Below are 20,417 nucleotides of genomic sequence, written 5' to 3'. Positions count from 1 at the left end.
TTACCGATTCTTAAATACCGAATTTTACCGATTCGGTATTTATGAATCGGTAAATGTAATGTAGGTAAAAAAATACCGATTCGGTAAGTGTCGGTATTTTAGAATCGGTATTTACCGATTCGGTAATGGTAACTTGTTTCCCATTGATTCCTATGGGCCAGGAGGCCCATAGGAATCAATGGGAAGCCAGTTACCATTACCGAATCGGTAAATACCGATTCGGTAATGGGGGGAGCACAATCAAGGGTGGCAGGGTGTCACAGTGACACCCTGTTGCCCCCTGATTCCTGCATGTGTGCACATGTGGCACACATACATGCCCTAAGGGCATGTATGTCTGCCACATTGCACACATCTAAGGGACAAATAATGCATTTACTAAGACATTCGTCATTTACCACCAACTTTCAGTTGGTGGTAAATAACGAATCCACACTACACCCACACACTCCCCCTACATCTCATTTCAGGAGTCGGTATTTACCGCGAATCCTGAAATGTCCCCCCTACATACCGAAAGCCTGAATACCGGTCGGTAACGTGATTTTTACCGAAAATCGGCCGTTACCGACTGGTATTGGGCTACCTACATATGGCCCAAAGTGACTTATTGGCGACGCAAGGGGCTTGTAAATAAGCCTCTAAGTTTTAATAAGCATGAGATGGTGCCTCGTCAAGTGACGGACTTCAGCAGCTGCTCCAATCCTGGCTTTAATAAATATCGACTATTTTCATGCAACAAAGTATTAACTGTTACAGTATCATACATCCTACTAACTATCTTTCCCTTTCACAAATAATTACTATTTGACTAAAAGCATTAGATACATTTGATCTTGGAACTGTGGGCATTTTAAGGGAGTTGGTTGTGTCTCTGCATTCCTAGTGTGAAGCCTGAGAACGCTCTGCATGCCGAGACATGTAGGTAACCAAGGCCCTGCCTTCCTCCACATGGACTGTAATGATTCATTGAATTGTCGATTCAGATTTAAAAACATATGATGAGGTCCTCACCTAGAGGTACTACGGTAATCGACACATCAGCAAATGAGCTCATTGTATTTATTCTCGTGAGATTAGCACAGTGGGCAAGATGTGGAGGGACAGATCAAAGCATTCATTTGAACAGGTAGGAAATGAAGGCGTGAATTTAATGCGGCAATTTAGTTTAATTAGTCCACTGCTTAAGGGATTTCAGAGGTTTATTCTAATGTTATGTAACTGTGATTTTCCTTCCGGCGTTGCTCTCTCAAATAGCCTCTCCCATTTCTCTTCTGCATCACTCACCAGGCTCACCCCCCACCCCCGCCCCCTCGTGCTTAACATATTCTGCCTTTCCAGACCATCTCTTCCTCTTCTCACTCTTGGTGGTGTAACTGTGAGCTGCTTGTCATACCCAAATGTGCCCCTGAAGAGCAGCAACTTACATTACTGTTCGCCCCACTCAGAGGTAAGTCTAATGCCTGTGATCATTAGCCGATTCATCTATTTTGGTGAGCAAAACCTCTGTTAATCATACATCATGGGAAAATGTTCTGTCATATGATATGATTACAAGAGGGGTCCACTACACACCACTGTTTCTTAATTTGTTGTAATTTTTTATTTTTTTTTTATTTTGATTTGTATTGTATGTTCTGTGAAAATCAACAAATAATAAAAAAAGAATTTGAAAAAATAAAAAAATAAAAACATACATCATGATTTATTTCCTGAATGTCATTTTAGCCTTTCCCTTTGTGGCCCATGGCTTCATAACCATCTTTTAATCCATGTGGGAATTTGATTTTGGGTTACTTTGCCCTAACTATTTTATGGAACACACAGGAGCCTTTGTTCCACTCCCTCAGTCATTCCAATTCACCAAAGCTCCATTTTTGTGTTATTAAGCAGTGATTGCCCAACTAGACGATCGAGCAGAGGTAAGGTAAGAACTTGGGGCCAGATGTATCATAGTATTGCGTTACCCTTGCGTCACGCATGGTGTCGCAAGGGCAACGCAGTACTAAAGGCAAACTTACCAAGCAATTTAACCAAGTAAAACATTTTTTTGTTATTTTAATTCGACCCCAGACCTCCACTCATTTTCAACTTTAATCAATTATTTTCCTGGCTTCCATTATTTTCAGTATTTTATTGTAAAATAGTAGATAGCATTAATTTAACCCATGTGCTGTTTCTTGATGCCCTATTTATGAAAATTGCATGATTGTTCATTGCCACTCTCTGAGTACAAAGCTTGTTATTTCAGTGCCAGTGTTGTGTCCTTCGCCCAAAGCCTGCAGATGTGTTGGACTCTTCTCCTCGCACTGATCACGCTGCAATGTAAGTACTTCAGATTATCAAAATAAGAACACAGAAGTTGATAGGTGTAGGTTTCTCTGTGAGAAGCTCCAAGTCATTTATGGATGAAATGCATTTTGTGTTTGTAAAAATATTCCATGACTATGCTAGCACTGAAGGAAACAATGGCAATACGCCAGTGCTTTGTGTATAGGTCGCTGCTTAATATGTGGAGAGTTGAAAGGTCAATGTGTTGAAATCTCAGGGATGGAGGCTTGGAAGTCTTTCTTAGTTCTGGAAATTATTCAGCCTTTTTAGGTCTGATAGAGCACATGTACTAAATAAAATAGAATTAAAAAGCAGTCTAGAAAGAGGCGCTTTGGCTGCGCCTCTGTTGTTGTGGTAGCCAGCTTATGCAGTTATTCCACTGATCATAATTGACAGAGAGAGACGTTTTAGTTGACAGAGACATTGTTAATGCAGGTCCGATGTCACATACAGTTTGAAGGGTTTTGCATGATGTGCCTCCAGGTGGAGAAGTGTGGCTCAATGGTTAGAGCGGCAGACCCTGATGCAGAGATCTGGCCCGGGACCAGGGTTCAATTCCCTGGTCTTGGGCTCAAAATTCCATGGACCTGACAATTCTCGCCTCGGTGCCTATTCCAATCATGGAGTCCCACTCTGCAACTCTGGGCAATAACTTGCTTAATCTCCACAACGGCCCCCACAACGCTAAGGATGCCTGGTCTCCACCTTGAGGGTGCCCAGGAGTGGACACCTCACAGGGAAAGCCAGGATGGGTTCCACAGCAGTATTTGTACAAGTGCCTTGAGACCATTGCGGGTGAGTAGTGTGCTATACAAGTATCAATTTACATTTACATGACTGATATAATAAGAAGTGCATGTGTATTGTGAACTCTGTGACAAACACCACTGGAAGGTGGTTTACATTGTGTAATGCTAAGATAACTTCTCTAGTTTTGGAGGGGATGGAAATGCATTGATTGCATTGGATTACGTAAATGTGTTGCTTTATGTTAGTATTTACTTGTTGGTGAATTAAAGTTTTTTTTTAGAAAATCAAATACATCACACGGATGTGCTTTTTTTGTGCTTTGCTGAGTTCTAAGTTTCCACCATACACCATCTCCTTAAGAAAACCTTGAGCTGCATGTCCTCGCTCCTGTAAGGTTCAAGTGCAACACTGGTGTTCATGCTGCTCAGTTTGGGCCAATGGTAAATTGGCTACAGGGCTCCTCCTCTGTATGTGGAGTACTTCAGTTGCATCTCGACTTGCAAAGACATTGTACACGCACACCCTGTATCAAAAGTGAGGAAGTGGTTTGCAGTAGTCATGTGGCCCCAGAGCACCAAAGATAGAATATTCCTTTTGACCCAGTTGGAGCCCAGCAACTCCTAATTGTTGGGGGACCATGTTCCTTTGTTCCATCATGAACTGTCGGTGACATGCATTATGTCCCACTGCTAGAGAAGAGGCCAGCTGTGCTACTGTTTATCTTCTTGTAGCTTCAAGCGGGGTGTTTGGGGTGTTACACTCCCCTAATAAATGTATTTTCTCGGAAATAGTTGGGCATATGTGCTTTCAGTCTGGTATGGTGTCATTTAGATTTCACCAGGAATTTATACACAAACACAAACAAAAATGCACACACACTCTCACCCTCTTTGCTTTGAAAGTCTTCTTAAACGTTGGTTATTTGTCAAAATGTTGTGTTTTCTCTAACTTAGGGCTATACCTAGGAAGATTGCAGCGCGGTCAGGGCAGCAGGTCTCCTTGCTGTGCTGCAATGTGTCACTGGGGAAAGGGCAGAGTGCACCGCATTTATCCATAACAGCGTATTCCTGTCCTTTCTCTTTGTGCTGGCATCGTTTTGGCAGTCTAGCGCTAACGCGGGTACCCTTGCACCATCATGCAAGGGTGTCTCCATTGCATGCAGGATTGTTTTTGTGCACGAAGGGACACTTTCCTGCATAAAAACAATACTGAGAGGCTTGTTTCTCTTTCTATGTGTGCTGCAGAATGCAAAACGTAGAAAAAGGTAAAAAAGAGGAGAACTTTAGTTATCTCTTCTTCTTACGCGTCACCTGGGGAGGCCTAAGATTTTAGCGCATTCCCAGGTTTACATGTCCTGGTAAATCTGGGAATGTGTCAAAAACTATGGGATTTGTATGAGAACACCCACTACAATGCCCATGGAATGACTCCCTTACGCAGAATAAGGCAACACAGCAATTTGCGCTATGTAGCCTTTCTCCAGATTTATGAAGCCCTTCATAAATCTGACTATGAGGTGTGGTGCAAACGTGATACAAGCTCCTCATAAATATGCCCCTTAGTACTCCTACCAATCCACATTTGTCTCCCTTTCCACTGCCCCTTTAGCCCCTCTCATGTCCCTTGCTTGTTGTATAATGTATTTTAACATGATATGCCAGCATGATTGTCTGAAAATCTGAAGCTCACCCCCTGCCCCAAACTTTCTGACCAAGCTATGTCCCTGCTTCCCTAGATCCACTGCGTTGGCATCATATGCTCTACCATCTGCTGTGCAAGTCACCACCAAACAAATGGCAATAGCACCCCATGCTGCATTTGCCACCCGCTGCATGACTAATATAACATATCATGATATGGTGTGGATTCACAACTTCTAGTGCTTTGCCCAAACATAACCACTCAGCGGCAAGTGGAGTTCATTGTGGGCAGCACATGTTGGAGGAAACAAACAGTCAAGTCACTATGCTGTGTTCCCTGCCTTTTACCAAGCAGTGATTGCCTTGACTTCTGTCAGGCTTGGTCCAGAGCTCTCTTTCCATGATACGGGTATGAGATGACAGTAGAAAGTAGGGACTATTGCAGTATGCTGGTTTACCTAGTGTACAAGTATGGTGCTTTTTGGTGCATGAACTCATACACTTTGCCACTTCTGCCTGGTGGCAAGACAACTGTGCCCATAAAGCTCTCTGCATCACATAGGAATCCTCACATGAAGGGCAATTTGCTGCACAAATGCACTGTGTGAGGGAACTCTTGGGTGCTGCAGTGGCTTCACATTTAGTGCACTGGCATCAGCCAGGGAGAGCAGCTGCTACAAACTGCTGTAGATCTGTTCCTGGGAGGCCATGGTATAGTTGTGGAGCAGAGGCTGGTTGTCCTCAAGCACTAAGGGGTGTGGTAGCAGGAGGATGAAACACTGTGGACTGGTGTGACTGGTGCTTGCTTATGCCAATAAATGCAACCTGTTGTGCATATGGTGGTTTTCACTGATCTGCACAGCCACGATTGTGGGTGCAACAGCCATTAAAGACTCCCTTACCAATATTTGGGCAGTCTCATTAAGGAAAGCAGATGATCAAGGCTTACAAGTGTTGGAATAAGACTCCACTTAGAAATGATTGCTTAAGCTTTCTTTCAAAAGCAAGTCATATTTATTAGTAAATAGCTGTACAGAATGCCTTCAGGCATGGCTACAATGAGTACATAAGTGGAACTGTTAAAGTCCTTAGGGTAGAAAAGCATGTCACCTAAATATCAGCAGGAGTCTCCCAGTCCTCACCGACTAGCAATCACACTGTACCAGAAGCAGTCTTGCACCCCTTACAGAGAAGCAGGTACACAATACCAAAAGGCTTCTTTCACATACTAGCCATTCTAGGCAGCCGATAGTACTCCCATACCCATCAGAATAGCATGTCACACTCTACCAAACGCACAGTCACGTTCCTCATGACTAGTACTCGCATAAAGTTGTAATATGACACTTGCCTTAACTAGAGTACCTTAGTAAATGTTAGTGGGGTATGAGTCTGAGATTTCTCAACAAGCAACAAGGCTTACCCAAATAAAAAGTATAGGGCAGGCTGCTGTCACTGTACGGTAAATGATGGATAGGTTTGGGGCAGTTGTTTTCTATAAGGCCAGCCAGTGTAGGGTCTCTGTGGGATAGTCAGGACTATCGGTCCAGCTCTTTGTCAGAGCAATGTGGGCAGAGAGGCCCAGGAGAGCAGGATAACATAAGCCTAGCCATAACATCAGTAGGCCAGGTTTGGGATGGGCATCAAGAGTACGCCTTTCAGTAGCCCTGGCCCAGCAGCAGACTACGCTTGGAAGAAGAGAGGAATCGGGGACAGTAGACTTTGTGAAGACTGCAAAATAGTAGGAAATGCAGCTGCAGAAAATCCTAGGGTCAATCCCGGCTTCTTCCTTTGAACAATTTCTGTGACCCTAGGCTAATATTTTATTTCACCAAGTCTCCCTTTTCTTCTTTACCACAAAGGAGAGCGCCTACAAATGCCTGAGTTCAGGAAGTACACTGTACAAAAACAGCTTGTGTTTGATTTAACAAACTAACGGGCCTATCATCAAGGGCAATATCGCCGCTAAAGCGGTGATATTTTTATCGCCCTATCAGCAAGCTGTCGCTATACAGCTGTTAGTGGTGGCTTGCTGGCAATAGCGCCCGTGTCAATGCCGCTTTGAATGTCAGCGATAATATTCGCTCATGACATGCAAAGTAGGCGTTCCCTAGGCGTTCCCTCTGGAAACAACCCTGGAAAAGTCACTAACCACACATCGCGGTCTCATCAAGCCGGACCCTGATTCCCATAGAGACATAAAAACGAAGCTAACCGCGGTTATCGCCATCAGCTAACGTCTGCTAAATGTCAGACTTAGCTATATTTATAATGGGAGGTGGATTCTAAGCTTAAATCCACATCTCCCAATTAACAAGGATTCCCTTAGCGCTTGTAATTGCATCGCTGGATTTCCAGCGCCGTTCCCTCATAACGCCGCTATCTCCGGAATTTCTATCGTCGTGGAGATAAGCGTTGATAATAACGCGTTATCTCATCGATAAATTCCGGTGATAACCGGCGTTATGCAAATTCACGCTATGTGCGCTCTGCGATGTTTATCGCAGTTTGTTGGTGATATGCCCCTAAATTGTTGCTCCATTTCTAATTAGAATCTTTGACACAAGTGAGGTACACAACAGCTGATTTGCCTCTGATTTCAACAGTTGCATTGTCGTCAGGATGGGGTGAGGCATGAATATTTCTAAATTTATGTTTGAAAGCTACAACTTATAATGAATGCCTCTCAATACAGCGATGGAATCTGTACTCAGGTGAAACACACCACATGTTAAATAAATGCTTTTGGAAGTGACTTTTTCATATTTTTATATGATATTTGTTGCAAGATTTATGTCAATTATTTTAATGTCTCAACTCATACACAAACTTTAAGAGTTAAGCCTGACCTCCTCGGTTAATATGTAGGCTGCAGCAATAGTGATTTCTTGTCATTATTGCTGCAGACTGATTGACATTCTCTGATGAAGACCTACTGAGAAGTTATTAGAGGGGTATGCCACCCCATACACCCACTCAAAGGTACATGCCTGACTCCGTCACACACAAGCAATCTAAGAATACCAATGGCACCCTCACACTCATTTCAGATTAGCAGTTCCACACTATCAACAGAACTCTCAATCAATCATTGTGTATTTGTAAAGCGCTGCTATTTACCTGTGAGGTTATCCAGGTGCTCTGTTGCCAGTCTCAGTCGAACAGCAAGGTCTGAATCTCTTCCTGAAGGGAGGGCAATGTTCGGTGGTATAGGGGCAGGCTGTTCCAGGACTTTGCAATGAGGTAGGAGGGGGAACAGCCTCCACTGTGGCATTAGCAGATGTGCAGTATCTGTGAAGTGGCGAAGGAGGGGGAGTGAAGGTGTCTGGAGGGTTGCTGGAAGTTCAGGCGGCATTGATGTATGCTAGTCCTTGGTTGTGGAGGGTATAGTAGGCATGTGTCAGCATCTTGAATTGGCATCTTTTGTGGCAGGGGAGCCAGTGGAGATTCCTGAGGTGGGGGTGATGGGAGTCCGTTTGGGTAGTTTAAAGATGAGTCTGGCTGCTGAGTTCTGTATTGTCTGTAATCTTCTCATGAGTTGGGTGGTGGTTCCTGCATACAGTGTATTGTTGTAGTCCAGCCGGCTGGTTACTAGGGTCTGGGTGACGGATTTCCTAGAGTCAATGGGGAAGGATTTGGAAATTCTTCAGAGCATTTGTAGAATAAGGAAGCAGGCAGAGGAAACTGCGATGATCTGTTGTTTCATGGTGAGTTTGCTATCCAGGATGATGCCCATGTTGCGGGCATGGTCTGTCGGTGTGGGAGTGGGCTCAAGTTTGGTGGATCACCATATGTCATTTCATGGGGAGGTATTGTTCCCAAAGATCTTATCAGTGTTGAGCATCAGGCAGTTGGTCTTCATACAATCGGCGACATTCTTCATGCAGTGGTGGAAATTGGTCTTCTTGATGGAGGGTCTGCTGAGAAGATGAGCTGGGTGTCGCGGGCATAGGAGATGATGTTGAGATTGTGGGCTCTTACGATGTTTGCTAGTAGTGTCATGTAGATGTAGAAGAGGGCGGGGCTGAGTGATGAGCCTTGAGGGACAGAACAGATTCTTCTCTTTTGTGACAAGGTGAAGGGTGGTAGGCGGATTCTCTGGGTTTGACCCATGAGGAAAGATGCAATCCATCTGAGTGTGTCTCCATAGATTCGGATGTTGTGAATTCTCTCTTACTCTTTTCATAAACAAGCAGCAAAGTCAATAAAAGTGCACGAGTCCCACAAAAAGTGAATGAGTGCATTGATGATGGATGATGGATACGTGAGTGGATGGATGGATGGATGTGTGACTGAATACATAGTAACAAACAAGTACTTTCAGTTATAAGGCAGACCTTTAGGCTTTGTTTATTTTATAATGAATAATTTAGGATGACGAGATACCAGTGTTCCTAGTCTTGCAGAATGAAGCTCTGTGTGTTTTCAAACAACCTAACATTTTAGAGTTTAATTCTCCCCAATGCTCTGGAGCATTCGGCAATAAAAGATGCATTCTTCATGTGTGATATTCTATTACACAACTTCAGGTAGAACTGTGTGAGCTTTGTCTTCCCGCCTTAAAGCATTTTTCGTGAATTCTAATGTCTGACTGATTGACATCCTTCTCTCTGGTGTCCCTTGCTCTATTTTACTGGGCATGCTTACTGACATCTGTGTCTCACTCTCCCCAGCACCCCATCATCAGTTACAAGGTAGTGATGGGTGCATTGTAGGTAAATCCTACTATCCTCACAGTAGAGGATAGCCTATTGGCACCTGTGAAATAGCACACCCTCCAGTACGTGATTGTTCAATGTAAGTTGTAAATCTATATTCACAGGGTTACAGGCTCACATGAATGAATAGTCATGTCTTTAGAGATTCACACCATTTAGGTGTGGAAACCTACATCATTTGCAGGTGTCCTGGCAAACTAATATAATTCCATTTTCTCATGAAGAAAATGGATGCGTATATTTTCACTGGTAAAAATCAACAGGGCCAAACGTACTTTCTAACCTCTTTTCCAGGGGATAAAATCCTTCTCCTACACCCGTGCAATTTTGGGGGTCCCCTTTCCTACCCTGCCCATAACAGCAGTAAATCTTCAACCTTTTACAGACTAGCAAGGGGTTTAAGGTGAGTGTTTCAGTGTCTTTTCGCCCTTTTTGGGTTTCAGGGCTACACCGGCACTAGCGAAATCCCAGCCTAGGCCTCAGGACCCTGGCACACCTCAGTGCCTTCCCCATCTGTGATGTGCTGAAGTGTCACAGCTAATGGTATCCATGGACCCTGCAGGAGGAACAACGTTTACAATGCAACTTTTACAACGCACTGCCATTACAGCGAAATTGTTACAACGCGAGTGCATTGACAATGCAGGACATTACAACGCAAGTCTTTACATCGACTTGCACTAGATGGCGTGCTAACATTAAAAATAGTGTAATTTACTATCCCAACACCTTCCCTACTGTTACGTGGACTGGAGTTGGAATAGTAAATTACACTTTTTTAATGTTAGCACGCCATCTAGTGCAAGTCGATGTAAAGACTTGCGTTGTAATGTCCTGCGTTGTCAATGCACTCGCGTTGTAAAACTTTCGTTGTAACAGCATGCGTTGTAACAGCATGCGTTGTAACGTCATACATCCACCCTGCAGTGCCTGTGGTTACACGCCAATTAGCCTGTAACTCTACCCTTTCCAAACACATTACATAGTTGAAAAGGGTGGAGTTAAAAAGCAGAGTTTGAAACTGTGCAGGTTCAATGTTTCAGTTTCATGCCGCAGCATGGGATGCTGAAAGGAGCAAGAGTCCAATCTTGACCCGTGCAGGAAGCAAGGTAAGATGAAAAGCTTGTAAATGTTGTTTGTTTATTGGTGAGAATGTTTGTCTGTGACAGAGCGTGTGTATGTGTGTGCATGTTGGTGTGTCTACATGTGGGTGTGTGAATGAAAGTGAAAGAGATTCAGTGAAGGAATGAGTAAGAGTGAGTGAGATTGAGAATGAGTGATAGAAAGAGTGAGTATGAGTGAGAATGCTTGAGTGAGTGTGGGAGGGAGAATGACATTCAGTGTAACTGTGTGTGACTGTGAGTGAGTCTTAGAGTGAGACTCAGCGAGTCACATTCTGAGTAAGCCTGGGCGGAGTTCACGGAGCAGAACTCCACGAAGTGCAAAAAAATAAGTCTGTGGCCGCAATTGGCAGAGTGAGTTGAATAAATGCCGGTCATGGTGATTTTTAGTGCCAGATGCTGGTCCGTACTGTGCAATCACCGTGAACGGCACCAAGCACAGTGCAAGTGGGTGCTGGCTTTCCTTTTTGCCGCTCGAGTAGATTTTTTCTTGAGCTGCAGCTTCCTCAACACAAGCAGACAGTTTTCTCAACGCGCTCGGTCGTGAGCATATGCGACCACTCGCAATGGGAAATCTGACACCCTGCATAGAGAAATCTCACTGGGAAGTTGATCTTCACTGCTCGCGCTAGCTAACTATATGTTGATTATTGTGCTCGAGGAAATATCTCGCCTGGAGGTGGATTTTCCTCGCTCGTGCTCGCCAACTTGACGATGATGAACGCAAGCGAGGAAAAAAACTACGCTCCGTGTAATGCGGAGTGTTCAAAACTCTGCAAACTCTGCGAGCGGGGCGGATTTCACCGCCCAGGGTAAATTCTGAGTGAATTTGAGTGTGTGAAAGAATGAGTGAGGCAGAGTGAGTCAGAGTAAGGATTAGTTAGACTGATTAAGCAGAGTAAGTGGGATGGGAATGAGTGTTAATGAGTGACATTGAGTGAGACTAAGTGAGGTAGAGTGAGATTGAGTGAGTGAAAATGCATGGAACTGAGTGAGAATGAGTGAGACTAGGCGTGTCAGAGTGAGATGGATTGATAATTAGGAGGCTTAAGTGAAGCAGACTGAGAATGAGCGAGATTGAATGAGGCAGACAGATACAGAATGATTTTGCGTGAGGCTGAGGCAGAGTGGGATTGAATGAATAAGTGTGAGTGGGAATGATTGAGCATGTGGAAGACTGTGAGAATGAGTCAGAGTGAGACTGAGTGAACTGGAATTAGTAGAATTGAGTGAATCAGTGAGACTGAGTAAGAATGAAAGAGTAAGAGTGAGACTGAGTGAGAATAAATGAGCCACACTTAGGTTGAGTGAGTCATAGGGTTTTGCATGAGTGAAAATGAGTGAGAAAGAATGAGTGTGACTAAGTGAGAACGATTGAGACCAAGTGAGCCTGGATGAACCTAAGTGCAGCTGAAAGAGAGTGAATAAGGAGAACTGCGTGAGAGTGAGTAGGCCAGAGTGAGACCGTGTAAGACTAAGTGAGTCAGAGAAAGTAAAAGTGAGTGTAAGTGAATAAGACTGAGGGGGTCATTATAATAGGGGTTGGTCAGACCGTCCACAGCTATTGAGGCAGGAGGCTGCCTGGCAAGTAGTGGCAAGCCCAGTCGCTGCATTAGGATGTGACCGCCGGGCTGGTGGTTGGAAAGTGCACCTTTTTACTGCGGCTTGTGCTGCAGCTCAGGAAAAGGGCCTCAACACAATCTGCCATGAAAAGGCCACTTCTTGGACCTTGTGCCATGCAGCATCAGGTGCATGGCACACAGTGCATGGAGGTGAGTGGCAGCACTACAAGTGCCCTCAGGGCCAAGTTCCAGTGGCCCACAAGGGACCGGGGCCCCCAATATCCCTTTCCGACAGCCTGTACATGGTGGTATTCCCGCTATGAACAGGCTGTCGGAAAGGGATATCCAAATCCCGACGGCGGTGCCTGGCTCGACACCGCTGCCAATCTGGGCCAGAACTCTGACCGCTGCCCTGTCTGGATCTGAGATCCTATCAGAGGTGGCGGTCTGGACTCCACCCTCTATAGGTCCGACTACCTGGATCGTAATCCAACAGTCTGAACTAAGGACTTTCGGTCGGTCGGACCAGCACCAACGGCCGTTGGTGGTGGTCTGACCGACATCGTAATAAGGCCCTGAGTGAGAATGTGTGAGAGAGTAAGACTGAGTGCAAGCAAGTGTGAGTGATGTCCAAAAACCTTTTGCGATGAAGTTAGACTCGATCATTGGAAGTTGAGCCTAGTATTACGCCCCACTATTTTCACCGGCCACCACTGGTGAGTTTATGAAATTGCAAAAATATGCACATTTGTGAGTGGGCACAGACTTACATTTCTGCCACTAAACCCTGCTTGTGAAGTTCTCGTACAAACATATTTGTGAGAGACCGTCCTGCACAAGAATACATCCAACATTTGATGATAGGAACAATTTTGTAACTGTGAAAAAGCCTACGCATTTTCATCTGAAAGCCAAACTCACACATGCAAATTGCTTTGTGAATATAGATTTTTTTTTTGCTGCTCCTTATTTAACATTTGATCCGGTACTGTGTATACAAGTTGTGTATTAGATAAACCTTTTAGATTGTGACGTATGCCTCTAATGATAATGACACAAGTAGCTAGCGGAAAAAAAGGTGAATTGCTATGAAAAACAATTCTGATAAAAATTCATTTATGGACAATAAAAAATACAGCATTATTATACAGATTAAGAGATATTTTCTTCTAAGGAAAGCACAGAAAAATAAATATCATTGAAACTTGAAACAGTGATACTATTATAAATGCAACAAACAAACCCAACATTACTGGCCAGGGTAGGACCTGTGCCTCCCTGCACCACCTTCGTGGCATGCAGGCAGCTCCGGGGTTAATCCCAGTACCTCTACTGTTCCATCCTTATGCAGAACTGCTCAGAATCCTGCTTAGAATAATTTTATCGCCTGGCTTGATGATAGGCCCCTAGGTTACTGAAATACGTAGCCTCCTCTCTTGCCAAGGAAGCAATTTTTTCTCAAATATACTTTATTAGTTTTTTTTCAATATGTATGAAACAATCTGAAAATACACAGCCAGATTTGCAGAGCTTTGTATGCCTTCCTCTAAGAATTCTATCTATGTGTTCCCCATCCTTACTTGGGCTATTTTGCTTACGTAATGGATAGCATTTGCACTTTCTAAAATATTCGAGGATCAATAATTCACTAGTCACTAGCCATATCTTTGTAAATTTCCTGCGAAAACCCATATCCCCATCTCTCTGCCATCATGTGTATTTGTGTCTCCTGCCATGGTTTTCTCGTTTTTGTTTTCAAATTCTGGAGGCAGGATCCTGTTTTGACAGATGTCACAACTTCCTTTTGCAAGGGATAATTTAAACTAAATCATTGCTCACGTTGCAACTTCCTTGGCAACCAGCCCACTGCAGAAGGGGGAGGCCTGCAGACTGGGTAAAATCCCATCTGACTTCACACATTATTAAAAACCGCAAAACCTGAACAAAGTTTGGCTGCATGAGCTCCAAATGGCCTGGTCTCGCTCCCCTCAGTAAAGCTCACTCTCCCTGGCTCCCTCCAACAGTACCAGGCAATCACACTACCATTACCCTTTCTCACACTCAAAGGTTTTTACATACTAATGAGATGGGCGCATCCCCACAGCCTCCCCTATTCCCCCACCTTAACACCCTTTCCTGCAAGACGTATACACCACACCCTAACACCTTATTGTGCAAAATTCTACACCACTGAGAGTCATTCACTGGAAACCTCTCAACTCCCACTTCTCAATTAATACTCGTCGACATAACCTCACCCCAGAATGCCCCCCTCCGCTCAGTTCAGAATGGACTCCAGACTCCAGAAATTAGGTATGAATAGTAATACAATTTAATACCCAACCAACCTCTCCAAAAACGCGACCAAGTCTCTAAAACATAGACTACTCAAAGCCAACCAAGAAACCCTTATCTCTGACCCTTATTTCTATAAAAAAAAAAAAAAGGAGCGATTACTAATGACCTGATCTTTCATACTAAAAAGAAGAGCCCAGTGGAGGATTGTGTTCCTCTCTTTGCTCAGAATCGCCTCGGGTAAGAAATTTCCTCACGGTATTAGACTATTAGCGATGCCCTCACCCACTTTTAGGGCAAACACTGCCATATACATCTGTAACAATGGGACTATACTCATTCAGGCCACAGATCACAACCTGGCCATTTTTTGATGGAAGATTCAACTTCATAAAAAAATTGCTGGACCATAACAAAGCACCTACTCACCCGTTGAACGACCTTACACTAACTCCAACCCAGGGTCAACTTGACCCTTCTCTATTGTCCCACAACCACTGGTCGACTGCCCCTCTTACCTGAAACTACTCTCTTAAGGCTCCAGACCCCCCTAGCCCCTCCTAGGCTCCTCATAGTCATCCACCCTGCCTCGACCACCCATAATTCCCATACTCCACCCCACCTGGTTGAGGAGTCTGCTATCCCTAGCCCAGATCACCCCGCCCATACCTCCCACTCTCCCTTTACTTCGATCACTCTCCCCCTAACTTCCGTTCCCCACTACTTCCTGGCCCACTCTCCACTTGGATTGCTATGCCCCCTAAACCCCCTCTAGCGTACATTCGCCATGTTCGCTTCTCCACCTGAGATGTAAAGCCTACTCGGAGGATGTCCCCACTCCCCCTCGTCCCCTCTCTGTGAACTCACATACACCCGCCACAGGGAACAGCACTCCTCCCATCCACGTGACCTGCGAACCTCTTGCGGATCCGGCTGCCAAGCTCCTTGAAATAAACCAGGAACTTCTCAAGCTCAAAACGGCCATCCAAAATCTCTTTAACACCACCACTGACCTGGCCCTTGATCTCGCATCCAACAAGACCTCGCAGGATCCCCGGCATTTGACCCTACACCACCGTACTCTATCTGTTCATGTCACAATGTCACCTACTGTCCCAGGGCGGAAACCTCCAGGCCGGAACTGGAATACCACCCCCTACCCCAACGCCCCATCTAGACCCGCCAGCTCCAAAAATCAGCTATCAGAACGAGACATTCTCTCCCTCCTCCGAGAGTACAATGACCCTCATTAGACCATCTCAGCCCCCTCTGGATCTTATGGATCTTCTCAAACTACCCCTGAAATGAGCAGTCCCAAGCAAGACAATTCTGAGGCCATACAATGCATCACACCTAACCCACATAGAGCCCCCAGACTTAACACCAACACCCCAAACGACAGCAACCTCATGCAGATCCCCATTTCACAGCCTTCTGTCATTGAACACAAAGCACACCTGAAATGCTTGCTACTTAACTGTAGACCAGCGGTGAAACATGCAACGTACCTTGCAGATCTCATCCTAGCTCAGGAACTTGGCCTACTTATCCTCACCAAAACTTGGCTCACTGACTCCTCGGGCCCAGTCCTTGATATTCTAGTCCCTCCCAGCCACAGCATTATCCGACCTGATCGGGAAAATGGGTGGTGGCATAGCCTGTATTCACCACAGTTCCCCTCTCAGCAAAACAGTCACTCTCAGCTAATCTTTCATCCTGTGAATATCTATCCATTGATATAACTACCAAGCTCAGACCCATTTGTAGCCTGCACATCTTCTACCCCCCTCCGGGAGACAACCTTCCGTTTACTGAACAAACTATGGAAACCATCTCCTCCAACCTGGGACGACACTCCCCCCAGATATTCCTTGGAGACTTCAACCTCCACTGGAATGATCTGCATGATCAGGCAGTTAACAGTCTCAAAAACCTTCTAACTGATCTCTCCCTGTCCCAAATCTGTGACAATCCCACGCACAAACTAGACTCGACCCTAGACCTAATCATCGCCAATCCCAATTCCATTCAACTCAACTCTATTCTCCATTGCGACTGGTCTGACCATCACTATATCACTTCCGCATCCTTGAAAGCTGGACCTCCAAAAGATCACAACCACTAAAACTTAAACAGTGTAAAAGATCGCTACACAGTACCAGCATAAAGGAGCTCATTTCTCACTGCAGTAACTCCCTTCAGCCCCCTGCTAACATGGACATCGTTCACAACCTCACTGAACACTATAACAACTCCATGTTGTCTGCCCTGAATGCAACAGCCCCCCTTCAACTAAAAAGGATACCCATCAGACACTCCAAACCATGGATTAATGATACCCTTAATTCGTACAAACGCAGCCTTAGACTAGCAGAACGCGCATGGAGATCAACTGCATCAACTGAGCTACTAAAAAACTCTGAGACTAAAAAGGAGCAGATACAATAAACTCATCAGAATGGCTAAAGCAAACTTCTTTAAAACCCACCTTGACAAAGCCAAAAATTGTCCAAAAAGTCTCTTTGAGCTGATTAAGTCACAATCTAATAACTACTCTGGCCAAACAGCCACATTTCCTCCTGCCCTCAGCCGAACTGTGACGCAGTTGCTGACTTCTTCCTCGCTAAGGCGAATAAGAACGGCTCTCACCAAACTCGCTTCCTCTCCTGACTCTTGTGACTCCTCCCTACCCACCTCCCTCCTACGCTGTCCTTCCTCTCCCCAAAAACAACGCCACTTGGAGACAATTCACGCCCCTCAACAACACTGCCATCCTCAGCCTCCTATCGACCCTGAAACCCTCAAATCACTTCAATGATCCCCTCCCCCAAAGTTCTTTAACCTCTTCGCTGCTAGGCCTTTACTCCCCTGTGCTAAGCATTTTTTTGTCTATTTGGGGTAGTTCGCGCTTAGGCCCCTGTAACTTTTTGACCACATCAGGTATCCACGCTAAATTTGCGTCCTTTTTTTCCAACATCATGGGAATTCTAAAGGTACCCAGGGTTTGTGGATTCCCCTGGAGGGGACCCAGAAATTAGCCAAAATACAGCTACATTTTGTTTTTTTTGTGATAAATTGGAAAAAGGTGCTGCAAATGAAAGCGTCTGGGTTTTTCCCTGCAAATGGTATCAAAAAAGGGTTTGTGGGGCTGAAATCACAATTTTCTCAGCTTTTAGTGAATGACAGCCTTTGGTCAGAAAACCAAAATTGTTTACACAGTTTTGGCATTTTTCTGGGAATAGCCTATTTTTGCTATTGTTTGTGTTTTCAACCATCTTCCAGTTAATGGTAGAAATGGGTATGAAAGCAATAATGGATCCTGGAAAACTATACATTTCACTAAAGTAGATAAAATTCTGAATTCAGCAAGGGGTCATTTGTGTAGATCCTTGAAGGTTTCTTTATAGAAACTAACAGTTAAATATCGGAAAAATTGAAAATTATTGGAAAAAAACAGCCTTTTGTGTCAACGTTTTCAGCTGTAACTTCTTCTAATTATGACAGCTCTTTGAAAGAAATATACTGTTACATCCGCGGGACCATACTGATTGTGGGGATATATAGTACTTGGAGGTTCACCAAGAACCCGACGAACCCAGAGGCAAAAACTGAGCAGCGACTTGCAATGGTTTTTTATTTTGTACTGGGTATATAGCAATTATTCTGGGAAAATGTATCCATGGAAAAATCGGTATGAAGGACACATATTTATTTCTGAAGTTGGAACAAGACATAGAGTTTAGAAACAGTAGATATTCCAACATTTCCGAAAATGGGAATACTCCTACTAGCATGAGAATTATCGGTCATTTTTCAAAATGACTTCTTTTTTACACATTGTCTTTCATTTGTAAGGCAGAAATGCATCGAAAGTAAATAGGTAATAACAGTTGCTTTACAAATCTGAATTACCCTAAGTGTACTGATAAAAATGGTACCTCACTTGTGTGGGTAGGCATAGTGCCCACGACAGGAAACGGCTCAAAACGCAACGTGAACACACCACATTTTCACAATGAAAAATTACACTTTTTTGCAAAGTGTCTAGCTGTAGGTTTTGAACCCTAGCTCTGCCGGCACCTAGGGAAACCTAGAAAACCTATACATTTTTGAAAACTAGACACCCAGGGGTGGCTGGTGACATTTGAAAGTGGTGAACCGTAAAATGATTGGCATACTACACCGTTGTGAGCGAGCGTAGCGAGCGAGCCCGAACCACCATAAGGGGGGTTCGTTGCGATTCTCTTCCCGTGAAAATTTTGAAAAAAGATAAGAAACATGGTGCATTTTCAAGCAAATTTGAGAAAGCAGAAAGGTTAATGAAGCAATTGTGAAAGTGCCTCTGTGAACTGTCACTTTTCTCTTTACCTATCTCTCTCCCATAATTCACCACCTTCACCTGTAAGTAGCTGCGAGCTGCTCTATCGGCGTCACTCTCTTCCAGTGACACTCTCACTTTCCCATCATCTTAGTATCCCTTCCTACCTTATCTCTTTCGCTATCTCAGCATCTCGCCTCCTCTGTCACTGGCTGGGTTCTGCTGACACTGCCCAGTGACTGTCGCTTGCTGCCCCTTCCATTGTCTCGCAACCCCCCATGCTCTCCTCTCTCCCTATCTTGCTATCTCTTCCTATCTTGTTGCTGTCACATCCATCTTGCTTGCTATCCCTCCCTACATCTCAGTATCCCTTCCTCCCTCATCTCTTTCTCTGTCTCTGCACCTCCATTCCCGCGTCATAGCAAATGACAAGTAGTTACGACAGAACACATCTCACACAAGAATCGGATGAACTATCTCTAGACTCTACTATAGCGCCTAATATATACCGGTGATTGCAGGTGGTGGGCGCTTAGCGCTGCCACTCTTTTAAGGTCCGGCGTCCGGTCCGGGGCGTATTTCTCATCATTGGCCTTCACCCCCAGAGCAAGAGAGAAAAGTCAGTTAACCGGGGAATAGAAAGAGAAGGAAACAGTGACATAAGGGAACGAGGGTGCAGAAAGGAACGTGTGAGAGTAACGGAGCTGACCTAATGCCCATTGCTTATATCATTACAAAACAAAAGCAGAATGGTTTAAAAAGACCACGTATGTGAATACAGAGCCGCAGTATGCATTTTGTTTTCCAATGCATGCACCCTACAATCAGGTATTTCAGTACCTCCAGGAATAGTGTGCTTTCCCACCCAGGGAAAACATGGTTGTTCAAAAAGCGAGGAGGCAACAAAAGTAGGGCTTCACTGGCAAACACTGTAATGTGGCGCTAATGTGTTTAGGTGTGAATAAATCTTTAGTTAGTTAGCTATATTTGATGTTTGCTGGGGATTCTGGGTTAGGAAACATTGGGAGATCCACGCAAGCCATATCTCCCTGCAATCCCCCGGGTGTCTAGTTTTCAGAAATGTGTGGGTTTGGTAGGTTTCCTGTAGGAGAGTAGGATCTGCACTTATGTTTCCCCCACTTTTTTTCTGATGTTAACACTGGTTTCTGGCTATAGTCTGGCTGGGTCCCTGCTAATCAAGGCCCCAGTCTCTCTGTTCTCTCTAAACAACTTGGAGTGCATATTAGATGCACTAGTGATTGGATACTGTGGTACCTTATGAGCCCCTAGTATATGGTACCCTAGGTACCAAGGGCATAGGTACTTCACAGGCCTACCAGGGGCTGAAGCATGTATTATGCCTCCCCTGGGAAGCAGACTAAATCTGACACCACAGGCCTGCTACTGCAGCCTGGGTGAGGTAGTGTTAGCACTCCTCACTGAGGTATAGGTTCCCTATATCTCACCATACACACACATATAAACCTATCAGTCACCCCTAAGGCAGGCCCTATCAATCCTGAGGGCAGGGTGCTTGGTTTTCAATGTGAGGGGGTGCCTCTGCTTGAGCAGGACCCCTCTGCAGCTGGCAAAGTCTATTCTCTGTGTCTGTTTGTGGATGCGGTTAAACCATATACTCTTAAGTGCATTATAACCTACCGGTAAATGCTAACTTTGGAATG

General features: G+C 44.6%; 1 protein-coding gene across 1 annotated transcript in view; it reads left to right on the top strand.

Annotated features, from left to right (window-relative positions):
- The first annotated feature begins 1,006 nt into the window (after positions 1 to 1,006).
- LOC146809061 (B-cell receptor CD22-like) overlaps positions 1,007 to 20,417 on the top strand; it is a 656,591-nt gene continuing 637,180 nt past the window's right edge. The window contains exons 1-2 of the mRNA XM_085615863.1: positions 1,007 to 1,129; positions 2,252 to 2,325. Of these exons, the coding sequence (XP_085471989.1) occupies positions 2,286 to 2,325 (40 nt within the window). The 5' untranslated portion in view covers positions 1,007 to 1,129; positions 2,252 to 2,285. The remainder of the gene's footprint in view (positions 1,130 to 2,251; positions 2,326 to 20,417) is intronic.

This window comes from Triturus cristatus, chromosome 7, assembly GCF_964204655.1.
Source record: "Triturus cristatus chromosome 7, aTriCri1.1, whole genome shotgun sequence".
Classification (NCBI taxonomy): Eukaryota; Metazoa; Chordata; class Amphibia; order Caudata; family Salamandridae; genus Triturus; species Triturus cristatus.
This window is presented reverse-complemented; position numbering and strand designations above follow the sequence as displayed.